The sequence below is a fragment of the Typopeltis vanoorti genome, chromosome 24, assembly GCF_054136105.1.
Source record: "Typopeltis vanoorti isolate ZY-2024b chromosome 24, IOZ_Tvanoo_1.0, whole genome shotgun sequence".
Taxonomy (NCBI): domain Eukaryota; kingdom Metazoa; phylum Arthropoda; class Arachnida; order Uropygi; family Thelyphonidae; genus Typopeltis; species Typopeltis vanoorti.
This window is the reverse complement of record NC_143572.1, coordinates 42,311,417-42,324,325: the sequence shown is the minus strand read 5'-3', so window position 1 is coordinate 42,324,325 and position 12,909 is coordinate 42,311,417. Positions and strand designations below refer to the sequence as shown.

Sequence of the window (12,909 nt, the reverse complement as noted above, 5' to 3'; positions counted from 1 at the left end):
CTGCAAAACTTAAATTAGAAGTTCTACATCTTGTCCAGCAACACTGTGTAGCTCACCATGAGAATCTGGGGATCTGTGATATGTGGAAGGAAATTAAACTAATCAGGGATATTGATCCATTAATGAAAACAGTGTTACACACTCTTCTCTCATTCCACAGTGAAAAAGACATGAATTTAAAGAAATTGTCAAGGTGTCTGAAAATGAAGCTATTGCCTTCAGACTACTCAATGAAGTGCAGTGGCTATCCAGACATTTTGCATTACAGGCAATAAGAAACTATGAGGGACTGATCACATATTTTGAAAAAGACAAATCAAATGATCCCGTGGTTAATTATTGTCACAATAAATTAACTAACATGACATTCAAAGTAGCCGTTAATGTTTTAAGTGATGTTTTTGAAGAAATGGCTTCCCTGTGCAAAATCTTACAAAGGAGTAACCTTGCACCACTAGACCGTCATCATTTTGCCAGAGGGAAGATTAACAAAATCAGGAATCAGTATTTAGAAGGTGACGCTTGCTGGAGTGACAGAGTAAATGCTTTACTTAAACAAGAAGAGACTGAACCAGTAGATACTAGGCCCCTGTTAAATTTTATAAATTGTTTATGTGCTCATTTAGAGGACAGATTCCCTGTGAATGAGATACAATAATGGTCAGTGGTTGATATCTCCTCTATTTCACATTGTGATTTCTCATTTGGTAGTGAACATGTTAATGCCCTTTGTCTTAAATATCATGATTTTCTGGATGATACTACAGAAATAATTAGTCAGTTTAATGATTTCAAATTTTCTGTACAAGAAAAAATTAAATGCAAATGATATCAAATTTTACACAAATGGTTGTATTTGCTCTTCAAAATGAGCAGTTTTGTGATTTTGCAAAGTTGATGGATATTGGAGGAACCTTCTTTTCATCTAGTGCAGACTGTGAGCGAGGTTTTAGTCTAATGAATCAAATAAAAAACCAACTTAGAAACCGTTTAGGAAAATGTCATTTGGATATGCTAATGAGAGTGAAAAGTTGCCAACTATATGGAAATTCAATTAATTTGGATAGTGTGTATAAAGAGTGGGCGAATGCCAAAGACAGAAGAGAGAAAAAATAAAGAGATAGAAGCTAGAACTAAACAAGATGAGAATTAGTAACGGACTTATTATTAATGTTTAATAAGGTGAGAATTAGTGATGGGAATATTTTATTATGTATGTTTAGAGTTATTTGTAAAGTTAGAAAATTTAGTTAAAGGCAATCAGTCACTAGTGTTATCTTTTTTTTTTTTTTTTTACTTTATTTCTTACTTCTAATCAGATCAATATTAAATATATATAAAATATTTATGTTAGCTCTGTGATTGATGTCACACAACTTACTCGGTGATGGTAATAATACACACACTTAGAATCCTATCTAGTACAGTCGGTATCATGTTGGACTCACATGCGTGAAGACCCTGGATCGAGTGTTGCCCAAGGCTTGTGAATCATGATTTCTGACTGTTTACTGGGGAGGCTACTGCTGTGTGTGGGAGCATGGTGGGGATTTGGGGGTGACCTGGCTGACGTCCCATTGACACCAGAAGGTAAAGAGTGAACTAAAATCTTTTAACTTTTTTTGCTTAAATAATCAGTATGGTGACTCCTATGGGTGCGCACATACTTTTCAAAAGAAGACAAATTTCTGCGTACACTCGCAGCAAAAAATTAGAGGGAACATTGGTTTAAGGCCAAAAGAAATTCATTCGAAGTTCAAAATTTATGGGCAGTCTTCTCTTTCTTTTTCGACAATTAAGAAATGGGCTACCGAATTTAAAAGTGACCTTACCAGCCTTGAAGATGATCCATGTGAAGGACGTCCAAAAAGTGTAACACCACCAAAAATCATTGATCAAGTGCACAATATGGTATTGGATGACCAGCGAGTCAAAGTGCATGAAATTGTAAAGAACTCAGTTGTTCTTTACAATTTCAGAGCCTATAGGCATTTCAAAAGAATGTGTAGGATATATTTTGCATGAAGAATTGCATACGAAAAAGCTTTGCACAAGATGAGTGTCGCACTTGCGTGGAGCATTTTAACAAGAATAAACTGATTTTGTGCATTGATTTATTACTATAGATGAGACTTGAATTCACCATGGAGTTTATTATTAAGACAGTCCTGCAGGGAAGCTGCATACCACACGCACATCAGCTATCATACTTATTCTTGAATTCATTCACACTGCTTGCACTCACATCTAATGGCAATCCATTCCAATCACGCATCACCCTCTGAGAGAAAAAAAAGTTTTATATTTGGTTAACATACTTGCACGATAACCTTGATGATAACAACAAACAACAGAATTCCTATCATAGTTTTGATTACACACCAGAATCCAAACAGCAGTCAAAACAGTGGACAGAAGCTGGGTGTTCAGCACCAAAGAAGACAAAGTCGGTTCCATCAGCAGGAAAGGTCATGGCATCTGTGTTTTGGGATGCTAAAGGCATTTTGTTTATTATCTATCTTGAAAAGGGTAAAACAATAATTGTGGATATTATTCTGATCTTTTAACCAGACTAGATGAAAAAATTTGTGAAAAAAGATCCATTTTTCCAAGAAAAAAATCATCTTTCATCAGGGCAATGCACCTGCCCACAAAGGCGTTTTGGCAATGGGGAAAATTAAGGGATCTGCACTCTGAATTGTTGGAACATCCACCTTTTTCCCCAGATTTGGCTCCCTCTGACTTCTATCTCTTCCCATAACTAAAACTCTTCCTCACTGGTCAGCGTTTTTGTTCTAATCAAGAGGCGATTGCAGCTGTAGATGGGTATTTTGCAGATCTTTACTGAGAACCACTACAGGGATGGGATAATGGTGCTGGAACATCGCTGGAATAAATGTATTAGTCTTAAGGGAGATGTCAAAAAATAAAAATTTTGAAATTATAAATTCGTTTTTTCATTGTTAGGCCGAGAACTTTTTAGGCCACCCTCATATGTGCATTTCAAACTAAAGTGGAGAAATTTCAGCAGAGATTCCAATTTCATCACATTTGTTCAGAGAAGCAGATTCACCCAGTGTCAGTATTTCTGAGTCATAATACCAATTACGAACATAGACCATATTGGTCTTATTTTCCATATAAATATCCTCTTTTGAGGTCTACCTAGCTTTCTCTTTCCAATTGGTTTATTTTATTTGTTTAGGATATCGCGTGTTGGCCATTGGGCTTGTGTTCTATCCAATTTTGTTTATAATTGTTTAGTTTTTCTTCTATTGATTATATTTTTGAAATATCTGTTCTTTTTTTGGTCTCATGTGTATTTTGCAGTTCTGCTTGTGAATCTCATTTCACTTGTTTTTATTCTTTATCTTGTTTATTTATTGTTCAAATTTTACTGCCATATAATAATGTGAGCACTGCTAAAGTATTGTATATTTTCAAGCATGTTTCTTTTTTTGTACAATATTTGGATTGAGTGTTCTATTTATCAGGCCTATAATCTGTAAAAATTTTGAAGTTTTTAATTTTGTCTTTTTTCTTCATATATTTCACATCCAAAATAAAGTATTTATCTCTTCTATTATTTTATTATTAAAAACTATTTTACTTCTAACTGGAGTTCGTTCACAAAATGGCATTGTTTTATGTTTCTAAGATTTCTATTAAAATTGTGCTTTTGCAGTGATCGGCAAAGCAATATTCATTGCCTTGTTCATCCTCCTACATCCCCAAGAAAATTGATTACTACATAACGTGGCATTTTATTTATTTGATATACTGTATGTTGTCTTTTATTACAAACTTATTCGTGAACTTATTTTTTTAGCAAGACACAAATATTGTAGAAGTAGACATGATTGACAGTCGTCTTGCTGATATAGTGAAAGGAACTGCAAAGCCTTCTGTGCGAGATAGCAAAACACAAACTTCAGAAACAGCACTTGGCCTCAACACTGTAACGATGAAAGACTGCAGTACCCTAACAATAGACGATGTCATCCCACCCAAAGATGCCCATATCTCTGCCTTCACACCTCCTAATTCTCCAGATATGTAAGTAATAATGCATTTATCTATATGGTTAAAATTATGTTAGATTTTATTATGAAATTATAATCCACAGGTCACTCATCCTTTGGTATAAAATTTTAATAGAATGTTAAAGGGTTGGAAAGAATTGGATTCACATATCAGTTCTTATAAAATATTCTTACTTCAAGGCTAATAATTTATTGACTATAACAAGGTGGAATAATATTTAACAAACTAAAAGTGCAGAAACTGTTGCTTGCAGGTGCAGTGGATTGCTATAGCAGACACTGTTATACTGAAATCACTTACTGTAACAAGTTAGCAATATGTCCTCCCAGCCAAATTCCCATAGCATTAATGCCATACTAAAAGAAATTCAATTGCTCCTTAAATTTCATTTTCATCCTCCATGTAGCAGACCATCCATTATAACCAACTTTTTTGTTTCCTCTGAGCTCACTATAGTGATTTTTGTTTTCTTCCTGATTGTCAAATTAACTGCTAAATCCATCAAAGCTCTTTAGATGTATAAATATACATCTAAAGAGCTTTTTTGATTGTTGTATTTTAATGGATTTTCTGAGAAGGAATAATTTATTAATTTAGATGCCTTGTAATAACCATTTTCAGTGGACCTACAGAAAAAAATGGTTTACAAGAAATATAAATGAATTTTTACTGCAAATATGATCACTATAAGTGAGGGACAATAAATGGAAAAAAATTTAAGAGGTTAACTTTTATAGCTCTTTGATTTAAAGAATTATCTAAGATCAAAATTCTGGATTTGGTTTCTAATTTTAAAAAAGTTATGGCATTGAACTTAAAACTGCTCAAATACTGAAGTTATTGCATGCACTATTGATCAGTTATCAAACAGTTGAATAGTTTTGTCTGTTCAAATATAGATATTATCCTAAAACTGCTAAAATCCAGACATCTGAGAATTTCATTCACTGTACTCAAATACTGTATAAAAGCTGATAAAAGGCACTTGCATCAAATTACTAATATAGGCACTTGCATCAAATTACTAATATAGGCACTTGTTTCAATACATCAGGGTAGTTTACAAGTTTGCGTATACCAATTCAGGATGGCACTTGGATGATTCACTGTAAAACTCTAAAAGCAGTGAATATAAGCAGCATTTGTTTTGAATTGTATATATTAAAAAAAAAAGTCCTTATAAATTCATATTGATGTATTTTTTTTTAATGGAGAGTCAAACTAAGTATGAAAATTTAGATTACGGACAGAATGAAATAGTGAAGCCATGAATAGAATAATGTTTCTAGAATAAAAGATTTCACTAGAAAGATGAGTGATAATAGCTAAAAAAGTGGAACATGGTGTTCACTAAATACATCATCAAACCACTAGTTACTTTATTATTGATTGAAAACTTGGGTCTGATTTTAATATTGCTTAGCTGCCAATTTTCTAACAGTATATAAGGGAATTGGATGTTTATTGATTTCTTGTTCTAATAGCCATAGTTAAACAAAAGTCATGGGAAGACTTTGGCAAGAATATAGAAAATAAATATCAAGAAGGTGGCAAAATATTCTGGAGGTTGTTGAAGAAGCTTAGGAATGGAGGAAAGTGTGCTGTAAAAGGAGTTAGAGATGATAAAGGTGACATGAAAATAGGAGAAAAAGATATCCTTAAAGTATGGAGTAATTACTTTGAAAAACTTCTAAATGAAACAAGCAGTGATGACAGCACAGTGGTAAAAAACACTGACCAGGCATGCAGTCAGGAATACATATCCATACTTGAAGTAGGAAAAACCATCAAAGGCTTGAAATGTGGAAAGGCAGCAGGAATAGATGATATTCGACCAGAAATGCTGAAGTATGGTGGTGTGAGAGTCTTACAGTGGCTGCACTGCATAGTTCAGAAGGCCTGGACAGAGGGACGAATTCCCGATGATTGGAGTAGAGCTCGCATAGTACCCATATATAAAAAGGGAAATAAAACTGCATGTGAGAATTACAGAGGTATTTCCCTACTGAGTGTTCCTGGCAAGATCTATGCAAGTATACTTGAGAAACGGTTGAGAGGAATTGCGAAAGAAAAGCTTGGTGAAGAACAAGCTGGATTCAGGCCAAATAGAGGCTGTCAGGATCAGATCTTCACTTTACGACAAATAGTCGAGAAAGCATGGGAATATAACAAAGATCTGTGTTTAAGTTTTGTCAATTTGGAAAAGGCATATGACAAGGTGCCAAGAGAGAAGCTATTCAATACGCTGCAGTTATATGGTGTCAATGGGGCATTATATCAAGCAATACTTAGTCTTTATTTGAGTTGTAAGTCAGCAGTTAGAATTGAAGGAAGTACAGGAAGATGGTTTAATATTAAATCTGGTGTGAGACAAGGATGTACATTATCCCCTCTGTTATTCGTTATCTATATGGATCACATTATGAAGGAAAGTGGTATTAAACATGATATCAAAATTGGAGATGTTAATGTCAGCTCTTTGCTTTATGCGGATGATGTTATACTTCTAAATAAATCCGCTACAAGTCTGCAAGATTCTCTGACTAAATTGAATAGCTGTTGTAATAGATATGGTTTGAAAGTCAGCAATAAAAAGACAAAGACAATGAAAATAGGCAGAATCATTGAAAATGTCAACTGTGTTGTGAATGGAGAACCTGTGGATCAAGTAAAACATTTCAGCTATTTAGGCACGATTTTTAGTGAAGATGGTAAATTAAATATAGAAATAGACAACAGAATCAGCAAAGCTGGTATGGTGGGAAGTCAATTGAATAAATTCATATGGAATAAGAGAGAAATTAGTCGGAACACTAAATTAGCTGTATACATGACAGTGTTCAAACCAGTTTTAACTTATGGATCTGAGAGCTGGGTCAGAAGTAAAAACACCTGACCAAAGACTAGAGACCGCAGATATGAGAGTCCTTAGAAAGATTATAGGCGTGAACAGATGGCATCAATGGCAATATCATATTAAAAACGAGGATATTAGGAAAGAACTTGACATTGTCAGCATCCATGAATGCGTTAGCAGAGCTAATCTCAGGTGGTATGGTCACTTAAACAGAATGGGCGAGGAAAGATTAGCAAAACAAGTGTTCTCTGCCAGGTTGGCAGCAAAATGACCCAGAGGAAGACCAAGATATAGGTGGATTGATACAGTACAAAGTGCCTTAGACGATAGAAATATAAGATCTGATAATGTTGGAGTCTTGACAAGTAACAGACTGATTTGGAGGAAAATTGTAGATAGGAAATTAATAATGATGTAAATTTTTCATGTAGTACCATCATATCCTGTACACCCCTTGAGGGTACATAGCAGGAATTTGATGATGATGATAGCCATAGTTGCAGAAATGCTCAATTTTGTTTAGTTTCAGAAATCTAAAGTAGTTACTCTCTCAATCTGTAGTGTGTGTGTTTTAGTTACGAAACAAGAGTGCATTTTAGTTTTTATTACTGCAGCATTTTTATTTTGGATCTTTTTATTTTTTTTATTAGTGTTACCTTGATGATCTGGAATGAGGATACTGCAGTATCTGAAGTGTTCTTTAAATGGCTCATAGTGACCTATGGAGAGGAAATCATAGTTTGTTTTGCATTGGAAATTGTGCACAACATTATGATATTCAAATATTTTTTATTAGTTTGGATCTTTATAGGTTTTAAAAGGGTAGCTAATTTTTGATTTGTGGTGAATACTAATTTATAATCCATATGTTTGCATATATATTTAAATGCTTCACAATATGTTTAGTATATAAGGTAACTGATATTTTTTGTGACAAGAAAGTTTCAGAAGTAACTACAGGGTATTGGCTATGGTGTTAGCTGATTAATCAGTTGTGGATACTCAGTTTGTATAATGATTTGCATTAATTGCCCAGTTTGGTTCAAATTTTCCACAGTTTATGGGAAAATTATATGCACTTATGAGTTATAAAAGCATAACTGATTTTTTTGATAGTCTAGATCAGTGGTTCTTAACCTTTTCAAAGACATGGAACACTTTTGATTAAAAGAAAAATTTAGGGAACACCAAAAGTATTCGGGCCATAAAGCTAACAATAAAAATATGCATGGACCTGCCTTTTATAAAAATGGAACTCATTTTAATGCGATACTTGAGCTTGTCGGCTTTTGCAGATTTCAGCAATATCAGGTCTAATACTCACATGTGATGTACCTTTGCATATTTCAGCAATATCAGGTCTAATACTCGCATGTGATGCACCTTTGCATATTTCAGCAATATCAGGTCTAATACTCGCATGTGATGTACCTACATCATCTCTTTGTCGGTAGTAAGTCTTCCACGCTTTTTAGTTTTTATATTGGTTAATATTGAGAAACCGAGCTCACACAAATATGATATAGAAAACTAGCAAAATTTTCAGTGCCTTTGTGGAGAGAGCTGGATATTCAGCTTGTACAATATTCGGCTTGTACAATATCTTTGTCGGTAGTAAGTCTTCCACGCTTTTTAGTTTTTATATTGGTTAATATTGAGAAACCGAGCTCACACAAATATGATATAGAAAACTAGCAAAATTTTCAGTGCCTTTGTGGAGAGAGCTGGATATTTGGCTTGTACAAAAATCAAAAATTCCTAGAGTTATTTCAGAGAATTTCATTTTTAGAGTACGATCCGTTGACAAGGTAACTAATTGTTCTTCTTGTAACGAAAATTCACAACTCGATGTATTAACTGTACCAAATGGATTTCGTATCCAGTCATAATTGTGTGTATTTAAGGAAGGAAAGTAACTTGAAATCTTTTCTTCCAATATTGTTAAATGTTCTGTTATAACAGAAATAATTCCATTAACATTTTTATTATGAAGCGGAGAAAACATATTCACTGGATTTTTTTCTGATATGCAGTTTTTCCAAAGAGATACTTTTTTTCTGAAAAGCTGACAATTTGTCAGTGGATGTCAAAATGTTTTCATTTTTTCCTTGGATACTTGTATTAACGCTATTTAAGTAATTAAAAATATCGGCTAAATATGCCATTTTAGCACCCCAAATATCATTTTGAAGACATTTTACAAAAGCATCTGTTCCTTCATTTTGAAAAAAAAAAAAGGCTAATAATTCATTCTTAAGTTCTAAAATTCAGAATAATACTTTACTCCTGGATAGCTTATTTCAGTGAACAAAAGCAAAGATTCGTATTTGGCTTCAATAGATATGCAAAGTTTTTTTTTTTTTTTTTTTTAAATGTGTGCTTTTAAAGGTCTTGACTTGATGTAATTTACCGTATTTACAACTTGGTCTAGTACAGGTTTTAATATTGCCAATAATGGTTTTGAAACTAGGGATTCTCTGTGCAAAAAACAGTGCATAGATATAATATTTGGCTTTATTTTTTTGCAAGGGTAACAAATCTTTTAATAGAGCACTGTCTGTACAAATTCCTACACACAGCTCTAATGAAATTTAAAATTTTTCTAAATATGACCTGATAGATTCAAAATATCTTGTCCTGTTTCGCGTTCGGTAAGTTCTCTATAGCATAGAAATTAATTCACCATTTCATTTTCATTAATGAAATAAACGAATCCTAGTATACAAGCTTAACCGCTAATGTCAGTGGACTCATCAATTTGTAAAGCAAAATGTTGTTTGAAAGTTTATTGGTAAGTGTTTTCTTAATATCATCTGCCATATCTTTGATTTTATATTTTATTGTATCGTCCGAATGAGGAATTTTCGTAATTTCCTTTTTTTGATTCGTTGCCAAACATAATGTTTACTATTTCACAACATGGTGGTAAAATAAGAGACTCTACTATAGTATGTGGTTTTAGTTTTATAGCAATTAATTCAGCTACCTTATATGTTGCAAGTTGTGCCTTATTGGAAATTTTAAGTCATTTCAAAATATTTTACTTGTTTAACTTGCATTTTCAACAATCTCTTGAAATAATCTTTAGTTTTTGAAACAAGATTGGCGTGCTTAGTAGCAAAGTGTCATGTGACACCTTTCACCTGCGGAACACTTGTAACCAGTTCACAGAACACAAGCATTCTGGGGAACACCGGTTCCCCGGAACGCTTGTGTTCGTTTGTAACCAGTTCACAGAACACAAGCGTTCCGGGGAACACCGGTTCTCCGGAACGTTGTGTTCGTTAAGTCGTTTCAAAATATTTTACTTGTTTAACTTGCATTTTCAACAATCTCTTGAAATAATCTTTAGTTTTTGAAACAAGATTGGCGTGCTTAGTAGCAAAGTGTCATGTGACACCTTTCACCTGCGGAACACTTGTAACCAGTTCACAGAACACAAGCATTCCGGGGAACACCGGTTAAGAACCACTGGTCTTGATAAGTTAAAATGTAAATAATAATTGCTCATTTATTTGTTTATGAAATATTTTTGGTTCAGTATAATCAGTCTAGTTAAGGAAATCAGTGGAATTGTTTTGAAAGGTCATATTCTATAATAAAGTTCAATCCATTGCTATCAATGTTGATGTACCCAAAATAAAAATCCCGCAATAGCGAAAAAATAAATTCCAACTCATGTTTTGGAACAAAAACGCACTACAGATAGAGAAAGAAATAAACATCCATCGCTCTTACATAATCTGAGAAAATTGGCAACTAAGCAAGTTTTCAACCTATAAAGTGACTAGTAGTTTATTGCTATCTGTTTAGTGGACTCTGCCACTCATCTTCTAGTTGTATGGCTATCATTCATCTTTTTTTGGAAGAGTACTCTTCACGTTTTCTCCGAAGATTCCACTATGCTTGATGCAGCTCACGCACCATAGTTTTTATCATCTATTTACTTATTTCATTATTTATCTCATAAGTTTTCCACTCATACAGTTCTATATTTTAAGCATACTTCACTAATTATCTTTTTATATCAATTGTTTCTTTCTGGGTTTTGAATATTATATACTAATTAATCGTATATTTGGGTACTATTTCTACATTTTCCAGTCTAGTTTGTGTCATTAGTTTATCTAATAACAAAGGATGAACAGATCAAATCTGTTTACCTTTGGTATAGTCCCAAGGCTGGTTTTTACTGTTAATTAAAATATAATATGGTCAATTATTCAAATTAAGTGAATATTGAATCCAACATTATTTCAAAGTTGAATAGAGAAACTACAAGAGTTTCGTGCCGAATATAGAAACTATAAAAGTTTCAGTGGATCCAAGCGTAAGCCAACCTTTCATGACAGGAGCAACTCGTAGTAAAGGTGGAGTAAGCTCCGATCACTATCCTTAGTCGCATCAAAATGTAACACGCGGACCCTGTGTTAGAAGCAGGATAAACGTGTAGAGGAAGAGAGGTAAAAATATAGTTCAGCCTTAGCTTTTGGGCACCAGTGTTTATATAACCCTTAAGAACAACAAAAACAAGCACAAATCATTGTGAACAGCTGACGCTATCCTGTTTTATACACTATTCTCCATATTAGCTAAGTGTCTAAAACTAAACCTATCTCAGCAAAACACAATTTATAAACCAGTATTGCTATTTTTTAATGATAATAAATTGTTTTTGGAATACTCTTAATGATTATCAATATGCCAACTTAGAAGCTTTTCCATTTAACAGGAAAAGAATGAATGCAAATGACTAACTTTACTGAATGCAGATAGTATCAGAAGTAAATGAGGTAGTGCTCAAATGAGTGCTCACTTCAAGCTCTATCAGCTTGGTTCATGTAACAACTTACACAGTGCTACCACTACATTGGAAGAAGAGATAGAAGTGCATGAAAAGGAGGTTCTAGGAATATTGCCTAAGCTGGATAAGAATTCAGCAGTTGGAACAGATGGTATATTAACACTGCTAAAGGAACGTTCAGCTGAACTAGCTATGCCCTTGACATGTTTGTATAATCCATAGTCTTAGCTTAGGAAAGATTCCATACGAATGGAGAGAATTTATGATAATCCTATTGTACAAGGGTGGTACAAAAACCGATGTATCTGACTACCAGTATCTGCAGTAAATGTAAAGATTTTAGAGAAGTTGGTAAGAACTCGCATACAGAATTGGGTAGACAAGCAAGATATACTTTGTAAGAAACAGCATGGGTTTACTAAATGAAGGTCATGTCTGAGCAATTTGCTGACATTTTATGTTATGACCTGAACTGGATAAAGGGAATTGATACACTGTGGACTTTGGCAAGTCATTTGATAGGATATCACCTGAAAGGCTGCTGCATAAATTAGAGAGTATGGGATTAGAATATAAAATATTGGCTTGGATAAGTGGGTGGCTGATGGACAAATTTCAGAAAGTGGTATATGGAGAATGTGAATTTGCCAGATTTAAGGTAACCAGTGGTGTTTCCAGTGTTTCCAGGTATCAGTCCTTGGACTGTCATTGTTCAATCTGTATATTAATTATATTGTGAAGGGCCTAACAGGGATCTTCAGTTGTTTTGTCAGTGATATAAAGATTAGCTAGGTCAATCAGATGTTACTGATATAGCATTTACAGGGTAATTTGAACAGGCTGGAAGTGTATACAACAATAATAGCTATCAATTCAATGTTAATAAGCATAAAGTTATGCACTCTGGTATGATGCAACATCCAACAGTATTTATTATATTGGTGGAATTATGTTTGGAGTAACTGATGACGCTAGAAATCTTGGAGTTATGGTGGATAGAAAATTTTGAAATGAATATAGACATGTAAGGATATGGAAGTCATTTTATCTTTTTACAAGGCCTTGATACGAGCACACCTAGACTGTGTAGATTTGGTCCCTTGTGTTTCAAAGGGATAAAGAAGCTTTGGAAAGGCTGCAAAGACTTACAATGATATCAGGATTATGGATTGTAGATTACAAGGGTAGATTGAGAGTTGGACTG

The 12,909-nt window shown here is 33.8% G+C and overlaps 1 protein-coding gene across 6 annotated transcripts in view; it reads left to right on the top strand.

Annotated features, from left to right (window-relative positions):
* The window catches only part of LOC150093132 (uncharacterized), a 423,272-nt gene that overhangs the window by 335,644 nt on the left and 74,719 nt on the right, over nt 1-12,909 (top strand). For all 6 annotated transcript variants that reach the window (XM_090413312.1, XM_090413313.1, XM_090413316.1 and 3 more), the window contains one exon: nt 3,830-4,056. In XM_090413312.1, coding sequence (XP_090269438.1) covers nt 3,830-4,056 — 227 coding nt within the window. The remainder of the gene's footprint in view (nt 1-3,829; nt 4,057-12,909) is intronic.